The following is a 21,460-nucleotide window of genomic DNA, read 5'->3' on the forward strand; positions in this document are numbered from 1 at the left end:
ATCACAAACAGTTTTGCTTCTCGAAAGTTTTTTCGTTTTGCTATTGAAGGTTTTTCTGGAAACAAGTATGTTAAAGGAACAGTGACACCAAAACATTGTTTTAAAGTAATGAAAATATCATATACTGTTGCCCTGCACTTGTAAAACTGATCGGTTTGCTTCAGAAACACTACTATAGTTCATATAAACAAGTTGCTGTGTAGCAAAGGTGGAGATTGAAAAAAGCTATATGGCACAGTTTAAATAGTGGACAGATAACACCATTACGTTCTACAGAGCTTATCTGCTATCTGCTGTGTAACGTGAGCCCTTTCTCCTTTGAATGGCTGTCCCCATTGCTACACGGAAGCTTATTTATATAAATAATAGTTTTACCAATGCAGGGCAACACTGCATTATATTTTTATAACTTTAAAACACTTTCATTTTTTGATGTTACTGTTCCGTTAAGAAAAATTGAATACTGGGCTGTAGGTAAACAAAAGACAATAATGGAAAACAAACAAATATACATGCAGCGCATTAAGATGTTAGGCCTTTGATTTTCTTAAAGATGTAGATATATGACCTGAAACTAATTTAGTAGATCAGAAAGCAATAGCATAGAAATTGGTATCTTTGCTCACAATTAACAAAATGGTCATAATCCACTTTCACATGAAGAAACAACATTTTGTTATATTTGAAAGTGACAGAACCAAAAGATCTGTTATATACACGGGACGAAGAACATGCTTCATTACTACCATGCAATAAGTGCTATAATTTAGGCAACAGTGAAAATGTTGGCATACACATATAAAATAATGCTGACATTTTTGTCTCTGTCAGTAAGGTCTATTTGCCTGGGCTTGCCGTCTGTCTTCTTACAGAGCTAATGCTTAAGCTGTAAGTCCCTACTTCATGCTAGGGTGAACAGAGCATTACTCCAAGCTCTCAGAACTTTGTCCTACTGCTCAGCCTAGCATTAAGTTAAAACTGATAGCTCTGGCATTGGGATTGTAAAAGGGCCAGAGGTCATTTTGTAATAGTAATAATGTAAAAGAATAGGCATTATGTAAAGTAGGGGGTGCAAAAACACAGTGGGAAACTGAATGTTAAGCCAAATTGACATAGATCTCATCTTAGGCAATGTCAATATAATGTTAAGAATTTCTCTCTGAACAATTTATTACATTTCAATGAACACTGCTGCAACTGTTCCAAACTTTGGCTAAACCATAGGTACTGCATTTATCTATAATGGGGATGTGATGGTCAGTTTTACTTCCTGGCAAGCACTATGGATATAGAAAATCTTCCACTTTCTCTCAAATCTTAAGACTGCTGGAAATGAAGCTAATTTTGCCTCTGTACTTTAAAAAGCCATACCAATATTTCTTAACATTTCTCTTTCTAATACAACATTAACTTTTGAATACGGTATTAAGTAAAACAAAAAAAAAAACCTTCCCTTTTTGTTTTACAGATCTAGTTTCAAATAAAAAACAAATATAGTTAAATAACTTGGAATTTTTTTTTAAGAGAATAGAATTATTGGTCACTTTAGATATATTATTTTCTCTGTAAGAGATATGGATCTACCTTACTCATAATAAGGTTTTGTCCCTTCTTCCAGAAAGTAATTGGTGCCTTTTGAAAATGTGTTGGGTGACCAACATACAGAACAGTTGAACCATTTGAAAGAATAAATTCAAGGTGCTTTTATGCTTCACATCCTGTTTACAATATTATTTCCTACAACAGTAGAAATTGCTGCTGGGTAAGTCCAGAAACTCTACATCATTCCCAGTTAAAGCAGTATTAAGATCTTAATTCAAAGCTTATAGTGCTGCATGGAACTAATCTGGAGACTTTCAAAGCAGTAACAAATAAGTAAAACTATAAAACATATGTACATGTTTAGATGTGCCATTGTCCTATCATTTTGTTCTCTGCACATATATTGCATTGTCCCAAGGTTGAACCTTTAAATACTTTTCCAAGGACAGATGCAAACAGGCACCCTGTGTGCTCACGTTTCAAGAGTTCTGTAGTAAGAAAAAATGAAGGTTTTTTTGTGGCTCCTAGCCTTGTATATTTAGACCTTCTTTACAGTTCCTCATATTTTTCAGGGTTTGCTAATGTGTAGCTCACTACCACCATTCATGTTAGTAGTTGTGGTGATTATGTATTGTGTTGTTTGAGATGAATTACTGGCTGTCTGCTCCAGATGGTCATGGTTTGGAGTTGTCTCCTCTGCAAGAGAAGCATTCTTCTTCATATCCAAGACTCCTTGTCCTTCAGATATAACATAATGTGTCTAAAGTGAAATAACAGCAGCATTTAGAAACAACAAAATGATACAACAATATTGAACTGGTGAGGTACAATAATAATAATGTATTAAAAATCTCTTAGTGAAGTCACATTACCTGAGTAACTGCTTTTACTTGTCCACTACTGACAGGGGTAACAGGCGTGCCTACTGCAGCTTCTGCAATCACATACTGCCCTTGAGGTAATGTCATCATCTGAATTTCAGAGGCTAGAGAAGAAATAAAGGATTTTTAAGATGTGCAAGTTATACTTATAACATTCCTTAACATAAGAAAGCCAATATCCTTAGGGCTATGTCACAAGTGGCGCAAAAACTTAGAAAAAGTGCTGATATCCAGCAAAAAGTTGGTAAAATGTATGTTTTGAAATGTAGATAATGCCACAGGAATGATTCTGTGATGTCTGTGTATAATCTCAGGTAGAGAATCAGCTGATCTAATGCCTTTGCTCATGTGTGTGCATGAGCTCTAATTTATATGCAGGCTGAGAACCAGTCCCATCTGGCAGTAGCTGGTAGGAGCTGATACACCTGGACAAAATCAAAATCTATCAAAACAAATTCATAAATCTGGATTACTGGTACACGTGACATGTAAATGTAAACGGGATGACTCCACCACTATCTCTTTCTTTCAATTCTAATCTTAATTCATTACAAGTGTGAATGTGATACAATTCTTGAGTCAGTTGTTACATTGTATATCCTGCCAATCAACTGATAAGGTTGATACAATTTATCCTTCACAGGAAGTCCTGTGAAAGGAGCTTGTGTTTTTAAATAATTTTTACTTTAGCTATTGTGGAACTTATGCACTGAATTAATTGGTACAATTTATTTATTCTAATTTTTTAGTTATTTAAATCCCCTAGGGATTATCATTGTGGTCAATTAATTAGCACAAAGCACTTTAGAGGTTTGTCTCTATCTTAATCACCTTGTATTATAACAGGCCACAGGAGAACCAATTTAATTAGATATGGAATAACTTTAAAATTGATCTTATTAATTTGGAGTTTCTTATAACAAGTATCACTATTAATAGTAATTAAAATTGATGTATTTGAATGTTTAATGAATTGTAGTTTAATTAATTTGACCGTATAATATAACCATTGCACATAGCAATGGTGATCTAAAGTGCATGTGCTTGTCTATATGAAGAAGTTTTTAATTAATTATTGGAAGCAGTGTAAACTCTTTTAAGTGATTCTAGAACACAAAGACATACGGGGTTTTACTTTTCTTTTCTCTTTTTAAATTAATAAAATATAAATGTAGCCTATCTGAAGATGGTTTATGAAATTACGTGCAAATTTCATTCTAAGTCATTATTTGGCAGTATGTAATGTTATTACAGGTAGTTATTGTGAAATTTCTGCAATACCATGATTAAATATTTTGTTCAGGTCAACACATTTATTGTAAGTGTTTTTTAAGTCATTACGAGAGTGATTAGCTCAGTTATACATTGCTATAAATGTTTTATCATTATTGCAGATCACATTATTACAACATAGTAATTATCATGTACTTTGTACAGCGACAATTGCTGCCATTTTGTCTTGGCCAGTTTTACCTCACAAAGAAAATGCCTTAGTTGACTTTAATGTTAATCATAAAATATTGATGAGACATATTATGCAAATACTCTTAGGGATAGACTCACAATTTACAATATAAAAGTCACTATACAAGGTTAATTAATAATTCACTCACATTTTTATATTTTTTTAAATTCAGCAAGCATCATTTATTTAGTTTTTTCCATTTTACCCAAATAGGTGAACAGGGTGCAAAGAGGAGGGGTGGGAAAAGCTGAAGAAATTCAGATTTTTATTACATGGCAGTGTAAACACCAGTTCAATGTGCATCAGAATTAAGTCCCACAGCATCATTTTCTTTTTACTTTCTGCTGCTTTACAATTTTTGACTAGGGCCACAATCAGAAATCATGGGCGCCATGCAACTTAGTTGACAGGGGACCTGGGTTCTTAGCCCTCTGTGCAACAAACTAAGAACAGAGAGAATAGCTAGAGTTAAGCACAAATGTTACAACCCTCAGGCAAGGAAGTTGGAAAGGTTTTATATGGAGAGAAACCTAACAAAGTATGGCTGTACCGGAAACAACACTGGCATATAGTAAACAGTTCAAGAAAAGCTTGACTCAGTGGGGTCCTCTACACTGTTTTCCATCCCAGAGGTTAAAGGAGAACTAAACCCTAAAAATGCATATGGCTAAAAATGCCATAATTTATATAAGTTATTGGACCATCATAAAGTTTCAGCTTGTCAATAGCAGCAATGATCCAGAACTTCAACCTTGTCACAGGGAGTCACCATCTTGGAAAGTGTCTGTGACACTCACATGCTCAGTGGGCTCTGAGCAGCTGTTGAGAAGCGAAGCTTAGGGTTGTCTCAAATTATCAAGTATAAAATGTCCTGTAATATAAGCTGATGCTACAAGGCTGATTATTAAATTCTCATGCTAGTTGCACTGGTTTCTGTGCTGCCATGTAGTAATTACCTGTACTAATTACTATTCAGCATAATATTGTGAAATTTATATTCTGTGTGCACTGTATATTGTGAGTGGGTCCCTAAGTTCAGTACGTAGCACAGTGTATGTGCAGTGACTGGTCAGAAAAGAAGATGGAGAGCTACCTGGACATATTTGGAGGCACAGAGCTTCCCTGCTAAAGGGCTGTGGGTCCTTTGGGCTGGTACAGAAGCCCAAAACATAATGTACAACATTTCTAGCCTACTTCTTTGGTTATGCTCTTCTTCTCCTTTAAGCAAAGGCAGTCTGAACCTAAAAGGTTTGTGGTTCAAATACCAGATTATCCTTAGGTACATGGGTATTTATAAAAAAAAAAAAAGCTTCAAACAAAACCTGCTTTAAAAACTTACGGTAGCCACGGAAAGAATTCCAACCACTGGGTAGGTATGCATGCTGTACAGCTGAATTTGCCTGGGACTGAGAAGCTGGAGTCTGGAGCTGGGATGGGTTTACTTCCTCTGCTTCCTGTGATGAGGGGCTCAGAGCCTGACCTCCTACCTGCCACCAGATAAAAGACAAAACTAATATAAATAAATCATGCATTGAGCAGGTGTCAGTTGTCGAAAAACATGTGTTTTGAGTAATAAGTACATACCAAAATCTGTAGCTAAAACGGAGAATTAAATAAATATACTGCGTCATGCAGATGTTGTTTCATAAGCAAATATATACTTTTAGTCAAAAACAAACCAATCAGACTCAGACTTTTAATTTATTATGTGGCCTTGTGTCACCAGTGTAAGAAGGTGGGTAATGATATTTTCAGCACTGGTTGTTTTTGGAAAAGCTAACAATATTACAACAAAATTATTACGTAAATTGGCATTCCAAACAAACAGTATCCACGGAAGAAGCAGATTATGAATAAAACTGTATAAAATAAAGAGTTACTCTTTACAAAAGTGTACTAGCACACACAGAGGACTAGGAAATCAATCACAAAATACTTAGATGCCTTTCCATATATTAACATTCCAGGGCAGTGTTACCTGAGATGTTGACTGGGTGCCTGATGTTGGCTCTGCCACCTGAATGTGTTGCACTTGGATGGCATGCTGCGTATATCCTTGGGACTCGTGTAACTGTCCCATGTCTACAGTGGAATGCTGTGATTGATTAGGCGATTGTGCCTGTACAGAACAGAGAAACTAATGCTATGGTCTTTGGACACATATAAGTTGATAAGAGAACAAACAGATCTCTAAAAGAGACCACATCATGACAAGAAAAGCCAGCAAATACAACTTTTTCCAAGAAATCTTTTGTTAGAAGGGCTCCTTATAAAGCTTATAAAGCATATAACATTCACCTGGGCTACTTGCACAACTTGCAGCTGTATGTGCTGCGGTTGCTGCATGCCAGCAGTAGTTTGTGATACAGGAATATACTGAATGCGCTGGAAATCTCCCTGCGGGGTGCGGTATTCTGTAGTCAGTGTTTGTGACAATTCAGTCATAGCCTGCGTCAGAAGATCTGTTGTCTACAACAGAGGAAGAGACCATTTAGAAAGATTTAAGAAGCGCAACATAGAACTTTTTCATATAGTAGATTATTATAGTGGCTTTTTTACAGGCCTAGTGCAGTTGTAATCAAAGAAAACATTGGTAAGTTACTATGGGTTATCATGCAAGGCAATATTTGCCAATGTTACTGTATATTATAAAAGCAGAATGGACATTCATGGAACAAATGATAGTTCTAGCACACAACAAAAGCTTAGTCTTAAAACAGTGTGTAAAATAATGGGGAAATGCCAATAATCTAATAGACCAGCATGGTCAGTGCTTACAAAAGTACACAGAATTTTCTCAGAGTTAAAACTCATTTCCCCAGAACTTACCACCACAGTCTCCCCACTTGCTCCATCAGCAGTAAGCATTGCAGGCCCAGTACCGAGCACAGGGGCCTGCACAGTGATTGGCAGGAGAGAAAACTCTGGATGTTTTTTCCGTATATGCTGGACCATCTTTGTCTGTAAAGAAAAATAAAGTTTTCCTTCAAATCATTAAAGGTAAACTATACCCCTGAACATTGCAGGTCTCTATAAAAACATATCACATAAAACACCCCCATATGTAAAACACTGTTTCATCTTAAAGGAGAAATATTGTCTAAAAAATAAAAACGTACCAGTGCATTATACTCATGTTGATATAGAAGAATTGTGCTTAAAAAAGTAGTGTTTCAGGCTGATTTATTGAATATTTCTGCAAAAACCCTAATAATCCCTCCCTTCTCTTCCACTTCCTGCTCCCTGGAAACCAGGAAGCAATCAGCAGACATCAGGACCTGATAAGGAACTGAAGCCTGCCTGTGCAGGGCTATGATTGGCTGTCCCCCTCCTACTGCGCTTCTGGCACGGACCGCTATGACACGCACACCCCTCATTTGAAACACAGACAGGGACCAGAGAACATCTATGGGGAGCTCTAATAAAGGAGCTATTTTTAAAGATAATATAGTGAATAAAGTACTCCTTATTGTAAAATATAAGGATATTACACTTCAGAAACTTTGTATCTTTTTCTGGTGTCAGTGCAGGAGATCAAAGAGAATATGTCTCTTTTGTGATAATCTCTTTCCCCATTGCACTTATATATCACTCTGTCTATTCACCTTCTATGCATTTTTTTCCATATAATCTTTATACTTTGACATCAGGGCCTGCATTGTAACCTGGAAATAAAATGTTCACCCTACCTTGCTGCTATATTGCTTGCAGCAGTGTGGACAGCAGACTGGAGGAGTTGCTATAGTTCCTGTAAGTTGGGTATGTGTGCTTAACATTGGGTCTGGTTCCCCAGGACCAGCTGGACGAAGCTTCCTTATGCTGGGAGGGAGCTCAGCTCCTGGGTGGTTTTTTAAGATATGGGCTTTGCGTTTGCTGGCACTCTTGTAAACCTGAACAGTAAAAAAAAATAGAATGAGCAATTTTGATAGTGTCATATCATATTATGAACGACTGTTTGGGGCCTTTTTAAAAATCACACGCAGTCCCCACTCAATGGATTTTTAAACCTTTCCAATATATACCTGGCCTTTAATCAGTCCAGTAATGGCTGGCAAGCCTGCAGATAGTTAGACAACAAAAGTGGTCCAATAAGCCACTGAATCGGTTGCCTGAATCAACAGGAAAAGATGGACCTTGTATATCCAGTTTTACTTAATACTTGTACTGGACAACTGTACTTTCTAAGAAGTTGGTGTGTTTTGGCTATGAATGAAAATAATGTATTATTATCTTATAAAGTGCCAAAATATCATTACTGCTTATTTTGAAATGAATGCTATAACAGATGTTTTCATTACCATACTAACAAGGTACAATGTGTGTTAACCTGTTGGCAGCTGAAAATCCTATTACAAATTTTAAAAATGTCTTAACTACTCTGAGGGATTTACATGAAGAAGACAAAGTTAAAGTCAATGGAATGCATGACATAAAGCAATACAAAATACTGTAGACCGTAGCTAAGGGGTTGCTGTCAAAATCTGTCTAAAATCTAATTTGCACTTTAAAGGTGTCCTCCATCCAAAAACTATTGTAATGAAAGAAAATATTTTTCTAAGCACATTTCTCAAACTCATGCTTTACAAATTGCCATTGATTTTACATTTATTAAAAATGCTAGGAAAAGCAGTGCCTGTCTGTGTGTTTAGATTCTCTGCACTCCTGTCCAGAAAAAATGTTGCAAGGCAGCTGTTAAGCTGATTGGAAGACTTGGAGTAGACCTGACACCTGTTACATTTTTGTGGTTAACCTCCACCATACCTTTTCACAGTATTGGCAGTAATAATCTCGGTTTGGCTTTATAATTGGTAAAGTGAGCTCAGGCACTTCTTCAATCTTCATTTCAGGATGTCGCTTGGACAAATGATTAACCTGCAGCAAAACAGTAACTGTTATAAATCCGAGTTCTAGGCTTAGTCCAATGCAATTAAATGATATTTAAAAAAAAAACAAAAAACAATATTAACATCTTCTCCTACTGACCAGCATGCCTCGCCTACGGAATCCCATCATACACACGCGGCATTTAAACATGAAGCTTTCATAGTCTGTTGATGCAAGACGCGGCTTAAAGGCTTTGACTCTGCCTGTGCGATCAGCTTTTTTTGCTTCTCTCTCAGGGTTGTGCATGCGCTGCATGTGTTCTCTCAGCTTGTCCTTTCTCTGGAAAAAGAAAATTAGTCTTAAAATCTTGAGCGATGATATATGTAAAAGTATTTATATTGCAGAACAATACAAACATTACAATTATGTCATGTTCTTTCATAAGATTCTCTACTAAGTTACACAGCTTGAGCTTTTCTACTTACCCCAACAATTCCAAATACAATTGAAAAGGCCGCCAGGAAGAGGGGCTTAAAAGCCACGGGAGTAAATATAGGCTAAAAATACATTCTCTCTTTGTGTTTTTGTGCCTTAAAAGTCTGTTCATCTTTGAGCTAATAGCGATGGTAGTATGATGTAGAGAGTGATATTGTGAGACAATTTGCATTTGGCTTTCATTTTTTTCTATTTGTGGCTTTTTAGTTATTTAGTTTTTTTTAGCAGCTCTACAGTTTGCAATTTACAGCAATGTGGTTGCTAGGGTCCAAATTACCCTAGCAACCATGCAATGATTTGAATAAGAGACTGGAATATGAATAGGGGAGTGCCTGGATAGAAAGGGGAGTAATAAAAAGTAGCAATAACAATGCATTTGTAGCCTTACAGAGCATTTGTTTTTAAATGGGGTCAGTGAACCATATTTGAAAGCTGTAGAGTCAGAAGAAGAAGTCAAATAATTCATTAACTATAAAAAATAAAAAAAATAAAAAATTAAATGTAGACCAAACTGGCCACTCGGTAACATAACAAAAGTTAACTTAAAAGTTAACCACCCCTTTAAGTGGACCAAGTTTTTTGGAATTTCTAACTAGATTACTTGAATTAACCCATTCTGAAACATGTTATGATATTGTCAATTCGTGCAATCATGCACATGTATAATCGTCGTAACATAGCAGAAAACGAGATTTAGTGAGAAAGAAAAAACAGGAATAATATTGCAAATACAATATCATGTACAATTTATAAAATAAGCACACACGATTTATAAATAGTGTACTATTTATTAAAAGAAAATCTAAATTTCTATTCTGCAGTAGCCTTCAATACAGGGTTTATTTACAATAACAATACATTATATAATATCTTATATAAAAGTAGCATTCATGAGAAAGGGCTTGGATAAGATTAAAACATTGCTTGTGGTGCTCTGCCCAAAATGCTTCACAAATAAATCTCCTTGTTCATTGAAGCTTGTCCTATGTTCCAGAGGTTTGGTATTCAAGTTGCCCTTGTGGTGTGGCTTCTACCATTTGAACAACAGCCCTTGCAAAAGGGTAAAAAGGAGTTGCGTGTATATGCTTTTGCATGTTTTGTGAACTGTCATTTAGGAGGACATAAAACTGGATTAAAATGAAATGTAAGTATAAATGATTATTATTGAGACCATCTACTATTTTATTGCCAGGTACCTTTTCAGATATGATGTGCATACCAAGGCTTCTTAAATCTGACAGTTAGACAATGAAACCATGCTTAATTTATCAAAATAAAGTCAGTCTTGACATAATAATAATATTCATCAAACGTGCTTAATTAGTATTTATGCTAAAACTTGTTTCATATAAACACAGTGTTTGTAAATGTTTAGAAATGACTTTAAACCTTGCCATGTAAAGCAAACTTTCTAAGTCTAAGATCTCACCTTAAACTGTTTGCCACAGCTGGAGCAGAGGAAGTCTCTGCGGTCTGAATGTCTGAGCATGTGCAGACGCAGCTTATCTGGCCGACAGAAAGCCTTGTCACACTCTGTACACTGGTAAATTTTTTCCGAATGGAAGCTGCGCACATGTTTCTTTACCTATTTCCAAAAAAAAATACACATTTATGACAGGAAATATAAATCACATAAAGTCTTTTGTAAACCACTAGAATAATTTAAAGAAAAAAAAAAAAAAGATCCAACAGCAAACTCAGTTCCAGTTCATATGCCTAATGGTTTCAGCACAAAATAGGTAGTACAACAATTGCTCAAGCAGACGTATGCTGAAAGTATATTTTGCTTGAGTGCAGTGGCTACCAGGAAAAAACATAATGAATGACTGAATAAATAAATGATAAATACATCTCACAGCCTTACTTTGATTTTGGTTGTCATGTAGTATTCCCTGTGGCAATAGGCAAACTATACAGTGAAATAATTCAAAGAATAGTAAACTAAAATATAAGATGCAACTCAATTCTGTTTCCTTTACTCTGATTCAGTTGTATCATGTGACACATTTAAATAAAATGATGTCATGTACATGGGTGTGGCCTGTGCTTAAACACCATCACATCCCATATAGAGACTTATCAGAGCTAAGCTTATGCCTCGAATTACACACAAACAAACACACTTATAATACTTATAATTGCACAATTATATAATGTCACTATGCTGAATTTGCTTTTATAAGACTATTTTGCTATTGGGTTGCTAACTTTTTTTTTTTTTTTAAAATGGACTAGAAAACTAAATAGGAAAGCTAAGATCGGTGCAAGTATATTTTGGGTAAGAGAACTAGTCAACCAGTTGCAGGCTAAAAGTAAACAGAATAGTAAATATAATAATCCAAGAAGCCATACAAAATGGTTAATTTTATAATGGGACAAAACTTCATTGCCTTCAGTGTATTTGTTATGCGGTTGCTGAACCTATAGTTTCCATTGCCTCTTTTTGAAAATAATAACAATGGGGTTTTGAAACCTCACAAGTTCTCTGACCTAGAGGTAGAGATATGGGATCCCATTATCCAGAAACTGCGGCATTACTGGATGGCCATTTCCCATATAAGTCCATTATAAGCAAATAATGACATTTTTTTAAAATGTAATAATAAAACAGTACCTAGTAGTGATGGGCGAATTTGCGCCATTTCGCTTCGCCGAAAAATTAGCGAATTTCGCGTGAAATGGCGCCGGCGAATTTTTGCCACGAATTCTCGCGGGCCTTTTGCGAATTTATTCGCCGGCGGCGAAACGCGCAAATTTGCCACGAATTCGCACCTGGCGAATAAATTCGCCCATCACTAGTACCTAGTACTTGATGGTAACTAAGCTGCATTAATCCATATTCATGGCAAAACAAATAAATACAAAAAGCAGAAGGAGATGGAAAATGTTTCAGCTTCCAAAAGGGAAGAAGAGAAAATCAGCATTAAAGGAATTGTTCAGTTTAAAAATAAAAACTAGGTAAATAGATAGGCTGTTTAAAATAAAACATGTTTCTAATATAGTTAGTTAGGCAAAAATGTAATCTGTAAAGGCTGGAGTGACTGGATGTGTAACATAATAGCCAGAACACTTCTTCCGGCTTTTGCAGCTCTCTTGGTTTCCATTGTTTGGTTACTAGGAAGAAACCAATCAGTGATGGGGGGGGCACATGGGTTATAACTGTTTGCTTTTGAATCTGACCTGCATGCTAAGGATCAACTGCAAACTCACTGCACAGTTGTGTCTCATGTGGCCCCTCTTCAAGTCGCGGACTAACTCAAGAGTTAGAGAGCTGAAAATCAGGAAGTAGTGTTCTGGCTATTTTGTTAGATATCCAGTCACTCCAGCCTTTATACATTACATTTTTGGCTAACTAACTATATTAGAAACATTTTTTATTTTGCACAGCCCATCTATTTATTCAATTTTTATTTTTACACTGAACTGTTCCTTTAATGACTTTGCATTTGCTGACAGACTGTATAATATAGACCAGGGGTGTCCAACCTTTTGGCTTCCCTGGGCCACATTGGAAGAAGAAAAATTTTCTGGGGCCACACTAGAAATACACAGAAACACTAACGCTAGCTTTTGATGTATTTTATTGTAAAAGTAAAAGAAAAGAGGGTATCATAAACCTAGTGGGATTTTTGACATTGTGTTTGAGAAACTAATGTATCAATATCTGGTTCAATGGAAGTAGTTGCAATTTTCAGTGAATCCTCAAGGTGCTCATTAGATAATTTGGTTCTAATTTTACTCTTAGGGGGTTATTTATAAAAGTCCGAATTTATCTCAGTATTTTCTGCTACAAACTTCAATCAAATCTGGTCAGGTTTTTTGCGCTTATTTATTACTATATTTTCTCGAGATTTTGCTTTGTAGGAAAAAATCTGATTTTCAAGTTTTTTTCTGATTTTTCATCCGATTTTCAAGATTTTTTGGGATTTTTCACCTGACAACTCTGCTTTTTGCCTGAAAACTCTGAAAGCTTTGGGGTATTGCACGAAACTCATCAAAAAATCATTGAGACTTCTCCCATTGACTTATATTCAACCGGACTTTTCCAACCTGTGTGTTTAATAAATTCCAAAGAATCCGTGATTTTTTAAAAGTCTGATTTCATACAAAAAATCGAAGTTTAGTAATAACCCCAAAGTGTGTTCATTCTTGAAATACAAATGTCGGTATGCATATATCCCTAGCATAGCGGGCAATGCCGCTGAAGAATACTTACTTGCCTTTGTAAGTAACCAAACCCTCACTTGTGAACCGCTTTTCCTGCTCTAAAAAGCCACACACCGCACAACCCATGTAAAATTTAAACCACACATGCACACAATTAGCGACTGTGTACATACGCACTCTGTGCATGACTTTGCAACATGACGTTTCCTGGATTGGCGGAAATTCAAGCTGGGCCGCATTCATATGCATCCTGGGCCGCATGCGGCCCTCGGGCCGAAGGTTGGACACCCCTGATATAGACAATAAATCCACTTGCTTGCCTGGGTCAGCTCAACCTGCATCAGACATGTTGCATAGTCCTTGATTGTTCATAATTCACATTAATACCTGTCCTACTAAAACTTGAAATTTTTAGTAATCAATTAACCTGAATGAATGCTTTTGGGAAGCAAATGGAAACCAGAGCACCAGGAGAAAATCTTATGGACAGGGAGAGAATTCAAACAGACATATAGATGTTATGGGAACTCAGATTGCAGCTGCAATTATATTTGACTAAGCAAAGGAGAAGTTCGAAAATTACACATACAGCAATGACGCCTGCACACTTAAGGGGAAATGTAATTAAAAATCACAAGCATTGTTTAAAATGGCATTTTTGCGAATGTTTAGTGCTGCTTGCAATGTAAAATCATTTGTTGGCTAATATTACATCGCCAAGCAAGGTTAGCATTAACACCTGCTCTGTACATTAAATATATTGTTGCAAAATTTTATTACATACACTGCGAATGTTAGCAAAAGCAGTTTGGTCACAAACTATGTAAGAAAGTCGTTCAAAAAAAAGATGCAAACATGTTCGCTAAGATTCGTAATGGTATTTGTGAAAGTTTTTTGCACTAACAAAACAGATTACATTCCCCCATTATAAAGGAAATGTTCTGATTGTGTCTGTTAAATCTAAAAAAAAAGTCATATTTTTAAATATTTTTCACACTATGCATATTGTCCCACCCTTTGTGCCTGTGTATGAAGATCTTAGCTTGGAAAATGGAACTCAAAGACCTGCACCTCTCTGATAAATACAGAAATGCCTGTGTTTGACAGTTCTGTGTTTAAGAAGAGCAGAAGGTAGGTGTACCCTATCATGATCTCCAAAAAATCAGATCCATAAGTAAGCAAATAGTGCTATGAAGCCTTGTACTTACTTGCCTGCCTTTGCTCTCCTTAGTACTCTTGCACTTGCAGCAGGAGATTTCATATATGGCCCTCCAACAAATAAATAATTCTTAAATTAAGTGACTGCCCTTTTCTCTGTAACAAGGCAGTACCTTTCACTTGATTGTTTTGTTTTAATGTTTTTTAGTAGGCTTATGGCCTAGTGCGCCACATTACAAAAAGATCCCTTATCCTAAACCCCAGGAATTTTAAATCATAGTTCCCATAGCTGTAAATTACTGTTATAAACTGAACATTCACAATTAATAATATTGAAGATTAATGTAAGCGAATTTATTATACTGAAGAACATTTTTACCTGGATAAAATCAGTAAACCTTTTTTTGCAGGTGGGGCAGCTGAAGCAGCCATCAATAATATGAATAGCAACATGGTCCTTTAGGAAGTCCAATCTATCAAAAGATTCTGGGCAGAAGATACAAGAATAAGTCTTCTGGTCCAAGTGAAACTTCATGTGATTGTCCAGGGAGCTAGTGCTTATGAAACCTTTATTACAGATGTCACATGTCAAAGGATAGTTGCCATCTCTTCCATGAAAGCGCAAATGCTGATCCAGTTTTTCCTTCTCTCTGAAAGCCTTTCCACACTGTAGACATTTGAAAGGTCGAAATGACTTACGAATGAAGAGGTGCTGCAAGGCAGCATTCTGTAAGACACAAGCATTTGTCTCCTTAAACAAAATGTACAACTTTAAAATGACAATATGTTCTACCCACTACATCAGAATTGTGTCACTGATGCTGTTGAGTCCCACCATGAAGCATAGTTAGTATATTGCGATATGAGGACAATATTTATGCTTAGAGAAAAACTTAAACTACAGCGTTACAGTTGTTTTTTAAATCTGGCTGAATGCACTGTATAGACAATTATAATATAGGGTTTACAAATGGCTTATAAATGATGTGTACATTTGCAAGAATATTACTATAACAACATAATAATATACATTCAGGATAACATCTTTCCAACTAAGTTACAATGCAACAAATATATACTAAACTATGCGTATAAAATGTGTTTCCCAATGTAAAATGAAATTCATGGTATATAATTTCCTTAAATATTGGTCACTGAGGATCTAGACAAGAGGAGTCATTTATTATAGCCCTAAACAGAATTGCAACAAAACAGCCTTTAGTGCTCAGTCATACAACACTTGAGTTAAGGCCATTGCTACACTCTGCACCTTGTGTTGGGTTAAAAATGTAGTGTAAGGTGCTAACAGCACCACTGTCGGTTCAAAGCAGCACGAAATTAGCTCCTGCAAATAGGCAGGCAATATGCAGGGGGCTCTGCAGCACCTTGCTCCTGTCATCACCCTAGGAATGCATGTTTGTGTATTTTCATCTTTCCACACCACTAGCCTTACAATGGAGCCTGCCTTATTATAAAATACCCATCATGGAAACACAAATGCGTAATAAAACATGCATAAAACAAACACACAGGCGCTATACTGAAAATTAATTTTTATTATTCATTTAAATATTTTTATATAAAATACATTTAAAATTATGACATTCCAATCATGTAGAGAGCATGTCAAACGAAGACACACGTAAGAAAAAGTGGGCCTGATATTACATTTATGTGTTAGATTAATACCAGGCTGGGTTTTTTTTTTTAAATGGTGCTACCATATAAAAAAACCTGCATCAGTCACTTAGGGGTAGATTTATCAAGGGTTGAATAGATTTATCAAGGGATGAATTGAAAATTAAAATTTTTTTTTATGGTCAAAACTCTCAAATTCTACTAGGGAGTTATTCAAATTCGATTAGAGTTTTTTTAAAAGATTAAAATTAGATTTTCGAGAATTATCATACTCTGGCCCTTTAAGAATTTGAATTCGACTATTCGTCACCTAAAACCTGCCAAATTGCTGTTTAAGTCAATGGGAGAGGTCCAGGGATCAATTTGGAGATGTTTGCAGCCTTTCTGACAGGACAAACAGTACTCTCGCATATTCAGTGCCGATCCAGGATACCATATGAGGACAACAGCTTTCGTGTAAAATTTCAACATCCACACAGGTGAGGGTTGCAGCGGTGGGTGTACAGGACTGACTTACGCGTTTCTTGCCGGATATCCCGGCACTTAAGTGCCGCTGTTGTCCTCATATGGTATCCTGGATCGGCGCCGAATATGCGCGAGTATGGTTTGTCCTGCACTAAATGCCGGCGTGGAGTAGCCGGCTTCTCGCACAGGCTGCGGCTAGGAAGACACAGCATTTCCGGTGAGCTCCGATGCGAACCGCATCATTTTTTATTTAGTTAGCCTTCCTGACATTTAAGTTTTTTTGGAGAAAAAACTCGAATTGAGTTTGATTGAATTTGATTCGAGTTTTTTTTCGGAGAAAAAACTCGAATTGAGTTTGATCTAATTTGATTCTAATTCGATTCAAGTTTTCGTGTTGTTTTAAGCAGTCCGAGTTGGAAAAGTTACATTTTTGACCTTTGATAAATGTACCTCTAGATGTATACAGCATATCTATATATATATATATATATAATCAGCATATCCCCATAAAAAACAACAATCACAGCCACTAGGGTTGCCATCTTTGCTGGTGGCAGAAAAAGACATTTGGGATGGGGGGCGTTGACTAATGGGGTGGATTTTTGACCATGTTTCAGACCACTGAAACCCACACTGGCACAGTCTGAAGAAAACTCAGCTGTTTGGTTCAAAACCCTAAGGCCCACATGGACCCCAAACAAGCAAAACAAATTTAATAATGTACTCAAACTAACAGAACTTTGCAATGGAATCAAAATCTAAAACAAATTCTTCACCGACTGAATTATAACTTTTTCCAGATTTTTCTTTATTCATGTCACATATAGTTTGAGAGAGTGGGATCCAGATGGTGATAAGCAATGGAAGTGATACATTTGTAAAGGGACCTAGGTTTGCAAGAACCAACAAGCCTCATTAAAAGAAGCTTTAACCAGATAGATGCATGATTCTCACATACCTAGACCCTGAGAGGGAAACCAGTTGGAATATGCTATAACACACATACCTGCAACTCCAACTGAGTGATTAGCATGAGGGAAAAGAAACATATCACAACTTGCAACATCACTTAAAATAAGTAATTGTACAACGCTGCATTTACTAATACTATATAAATAAATCTATATACATACATACAAAACAAAATTCTGAATATGCTATGGTAGAGAGAAAAAAAATAGGATGTGGGATTTCCAAAATAAATATTTGAAAGTTAATATGTTATTTTTTACCCCGAGCTCCATAATTACAATTTTCCCAGGGATCTCTTGCTGCTGTTCAGGCCCATTTGCAAGCACAATATAGTAACTTTGAATGTCCACACATGCACATTATACTGAAATCAGAAATTTTACTCACTGTGCATGCAAACTGTACATGCACTAGGTGTAATTCAAGAGAAGGAAGGCAAGGAGGCAGGTCTCTGCACCATAGGGCACATTTACTAAAGAGTGAATTGTGTTTTTTGACGAATTTTCGCAAGAAAGACAATTCGCAGCAACATCATCTATTTACTAAAAGTGAGTAACACACTTTGCTAGTGAAATATCATCACTGGAGAAAACTTTTACTGCATTTCTCCAGGTGAATTTTTACTCAGACGAATGATTGTAAATTGGATTATTTATCACTGTGTGAAAATTTCACACAGGTTTTGACTGTCAAAATAATACGATGACGATACGTCCTCAACATTAGGTCAGTGACAATATACAAACCAAATAATTGAGCTAGACGTAGTTTGTGTGTTCCACTTTACCGCAAGCTTGAGTTAGTGCAAAACATTAATAAAGACAAAAAACAGTGGCGACTGACTGGACACTAATAGTTACAAGTATCCAATCTTCACCACAAAGCAAGCCAGTTTGGAAAGTGGTAACACAGAAAATGCCTTATAAGTTACAACGTAACTTTTACTATCAAAACACACTCATTGAAACACACACCCACTAACCAACCAGACTGTTGGTAGTGCTGGATATCCTTAAAAATAACATATAATTAAAAATGTTTTTGCAAAAGGTGGATCGGTAGGGTCTCTGAGAGACATTACTTGTTAATTGCCAATTTAACCCTCCAAATACAAGGAGACATAATCCGCCCGCTCCCTCCCTTCCAAGCAGTTTCTCCTGTGCATCACCTGCCTATCTACGTCGGGACTGAGTGGGAGCTAAGCACTCCAGCGTCCACCTATGCCGCCCAATTAAAAATGTTTTTGTAAAAGGTGGATCGGTAGGGTCTCCGAGAGACATTACTTGCGTGGGGACTGCGTGGGAGCTAAGCACTCCACCGTCCACCTATGCCCGCCCTATGCATTTCACCGATAAACTCGGCTTCGTCAGGGGCACAAGTGACTTGTATTCTGTGCACCAATTCAAGTTAGGCACATTCACATTACAGTAATCTGTACAAAATATATGCCTGCACAGAGATAAATGATGTTGAAAAGTCTTTGCCAATATACTGGCAAAGGATAATCATAGTTTGTTTAGAATCAGATATTTATTTTTCCATTCAAGACACTATTAATTTATTATTTATGGCAACTTTGATCAGCCTGCCTGCTTAGAAACATATGAAACATGCACATAAATACTTGCATAAATTTTATTTAGGGTTTTTTATATGAAAATATATTTTTTGCACAATTGCACGTCTCCCAACATTTTGGAAACAAAAAGAGGGACAAAAAAGTTGGCATGTGTAGCGTGGCAACATTTTTTGACCATGCCCATTTTGTGGCCACACCCCCTAATTACCATGTTCGTTTTACAAAATTCGGCAGGTCATGAAAGTTTGAACACATTTCTGTGATTTTTTTCAGTTGTGACAGTTTTGCTAAAAAAGGTGAATTGCCCTTTAAGCTGTGAGTCTAACATTTCCCAAGGGACCAGTTATCTTATATTGTTACAATTACTTATTTGCTTATCTAAAATTGTTACAAAAGTTTCCATGTGCACCTGGTGGCTGTTCTGGGCTCTCTGCCAAAAGACAATTAGGTTAGAAACGGTTTCTTTTTCTGGCTGTAAAGTGCAGAGAAAAATGGGATTTCCAGTACAAATGAGGGACTGCAGGTTGAGCTGTCAAAAGAGGGACTGTCCCTCTAAAAGCGGGACAGTTGGGAGGTATGTAATGGTGCAGTTTTGTGCTTCTGAAGTGGACAGAAATTATAAAATATCTAACACATTTTGCTAAAGCCAAGCATATAACACAACAATTTCTAAGCCTTTATAGTGCCTCATCTTTTTTTTTACATCCTAAAATGTTGCAAAAATTCATTAACCTCATTGATGACAGCTAATTTACGGCGTTTCTCATATTTGTTTGATCAGTCTACCGGTTAGAAAATGAAAGTAAAGATCTTATTCATCCCTTCTCTGAATGTATTTGATATGGACGCATTTTACGGGAAAATTACTTACACGGATTTTCTTGGCACGTCGCATATCTTCTGCTGTTAAAATGCTTGTTGTTGGCACTGGTGCGCTTATCTGATTTGAAGGCAAAATGTGGGTGTCAGGCTGCTGATTTTGTGTCCCTTGTGTGGATGTACCAAGTGTGAGTTCTGATTGCTCTAATCCATTTAAAGTTGAAAGGCCAGAGTCCTCAAAATGTGGACCTTTACTGTAGAACTGCAGCAGTTCCTGTCAGAAAGCAATAACATTGAAATTAAGGAATATTTGTATAAACTGGTATATGAACATGAATTAAATAAAATCAGGTGAATGTAAAAAAGAATTGCAGATGCAAGATAAAAAAAGGCTAGTACAAAACAGTTAAAAACTAGGGATGCACCGAATTCAGGATTCGGTTCAGGATTCGGCCAGGATTCTGCCTTTTCAGCAGGATTCGGATTCCGCCGAATCCTTCTGCCCAGCCGAACCGAATCCTAATTTGCATATGCAAATTAGGGGCGGGAGGGAAATCTCGTGACTTTTTGTCACAAAACAAGGAAATAAAAAATGTTTTCCCCTTCCCACCCCTAATTAGCATATGCAAATAAGGGTTTGGGTTCGGTATTCGGCCGAATCTTTGCAAAGGATTCGGGGCTTCGGCCGAATCCAAAATAGTGGATTTGGTGTATCCCTATTAAAAACATTAGGCTCAAATATTTGTCTCATTACAGAAGCACAAAAAAAATGCAGATGAAAGCACAAAAAAATATCGAGTGCTGTGCTCCTTTCCTTTAGCTAAATGTACAAACAAAAGCACAACTGGTACGAGACAGTGAATGCCCTTTGCACAGTACTTGCACCTAACCCTGGTACCCTGGTCAGTATGCCAATACAGTATGTCACCATAAGGGACACCATGAGCCCATATATCTTTATTCCATATGATATAAACTTGTACAACTACCTGAGTCCCTAGGCCAATCTTCTCCCGATTCTCGCTAGATATCTCTAATTTTATAAATTTTGGAGGCCTCCCCGGTCTCCTACCAGGGCCGAATTTCCTTTTTGTCCTTGTACGGCCACGTGCTTTTGCTCTGTAATGTAATAAAGCAGACAGTTTTGGATCCTTACTGGCACAAAGGGAAAATGTATAAACATGGCATTTGGGTAAATCTTATATATAATATAAAACGATTATATAAAATAGAATGATTTAATTTTTTAATTTTTAAATTGGGATAAGGATTTTAATCCTTTTGTATAGCTTAAGAAAAGCTACCTCCTTGCACTCTATGATTTGTATCCCAGCACTTTGTATAACTTGTGTTTACTGTTTTTAATAAACATAGAAATAAAGACATGTTTTAAAAAAAGATGTGCCTGGTCTTGTTGTTATCATATGATATATTAGAACCCATTTCAGTTATGTT

General features: G+C 36.5%; 1 protein-coding gene across 9 annotated transcripts in view; it reads right to left on the reverse strand.

Annotated features, from left to right (window-relative positions):
* Positions 1-542: 542 nt before the first annotated feature.
* prdm10.L (PR domain containing 10 L homeolog) overlaps positions 543-21,460 on the reverse strand; it is a 41,021-nt gene continuing 20,103 nt past the window's right edge. For 6 of the 9 annotated variants that reach the window (XM_041569188.1, XM_041569183.1, XM_041569184.1 and 3 more), the window contains 13 exons: positions 20,992-21,124; positions 20,058-20,279; positions 14,912-15,259; positions 10,637-10,792; positions 8,872-9,051; positions 8,650-8,760; positions 7,578-7,778; positions 6,718-6,849; positions 6,187-6,357; positions 5,867-6,007; positions 5,228-5,375; positions 2,415-2,527; positions 543-2,302 (listed from right to left, as the gene is read on the reverse strand). In XM_041569188.1, coding sequence (XP_041425122.1) covers positions 2,111-2,302; positions 2,415-2,527; positions 5,228-5,375; positions 5,867-6,007; positions 6,187-6,357; positions 6,718-6,849; positions 7,578-7,778; positions 8,650-8,760; positions 8,872-9,051; positions 10,637-10,792; positions 14,912-15,259; positions 20,058-20,279; positions 20,992-21,124 — 2,248 coding nt within the window. In that variant the 3' untranslated portion in view covers positions 543-2,110. The remainder of the gene's footprint in view (positions 2,303-2,414; positions 2,528-5,227; positions 5,376-5,866; positions 6,008-6,186; positions 6,358-6,717; positions 6,850-7,577; positions 7,779-8,649; positions 8,761-8,871; positions 9,052-10,636; positions 10,793-14,911; positions 15,260-20,057; positions 20,280-20,991; positions 21,125-21,460) is intronic. The other 3 variants (XM_041569187.1, XM_041569189.1, XM_041569190.1) reach the window with 3 other exon arrangements.

This window comes from Xenopus laevis, chromosome 7L (genome assembly GCF_017654675.1).
Source record: "Xenopus laevis strain J_2021 chromosome 7L, Xenopus_laevis_v10.1, whole genome shotgun sequence".
NCBI classification, from domain to species: Eukaryota; Metazoa; Chordata; class Amphibia; order Anura; family Pipidae; genus Xenopus; species Xenopus laevis.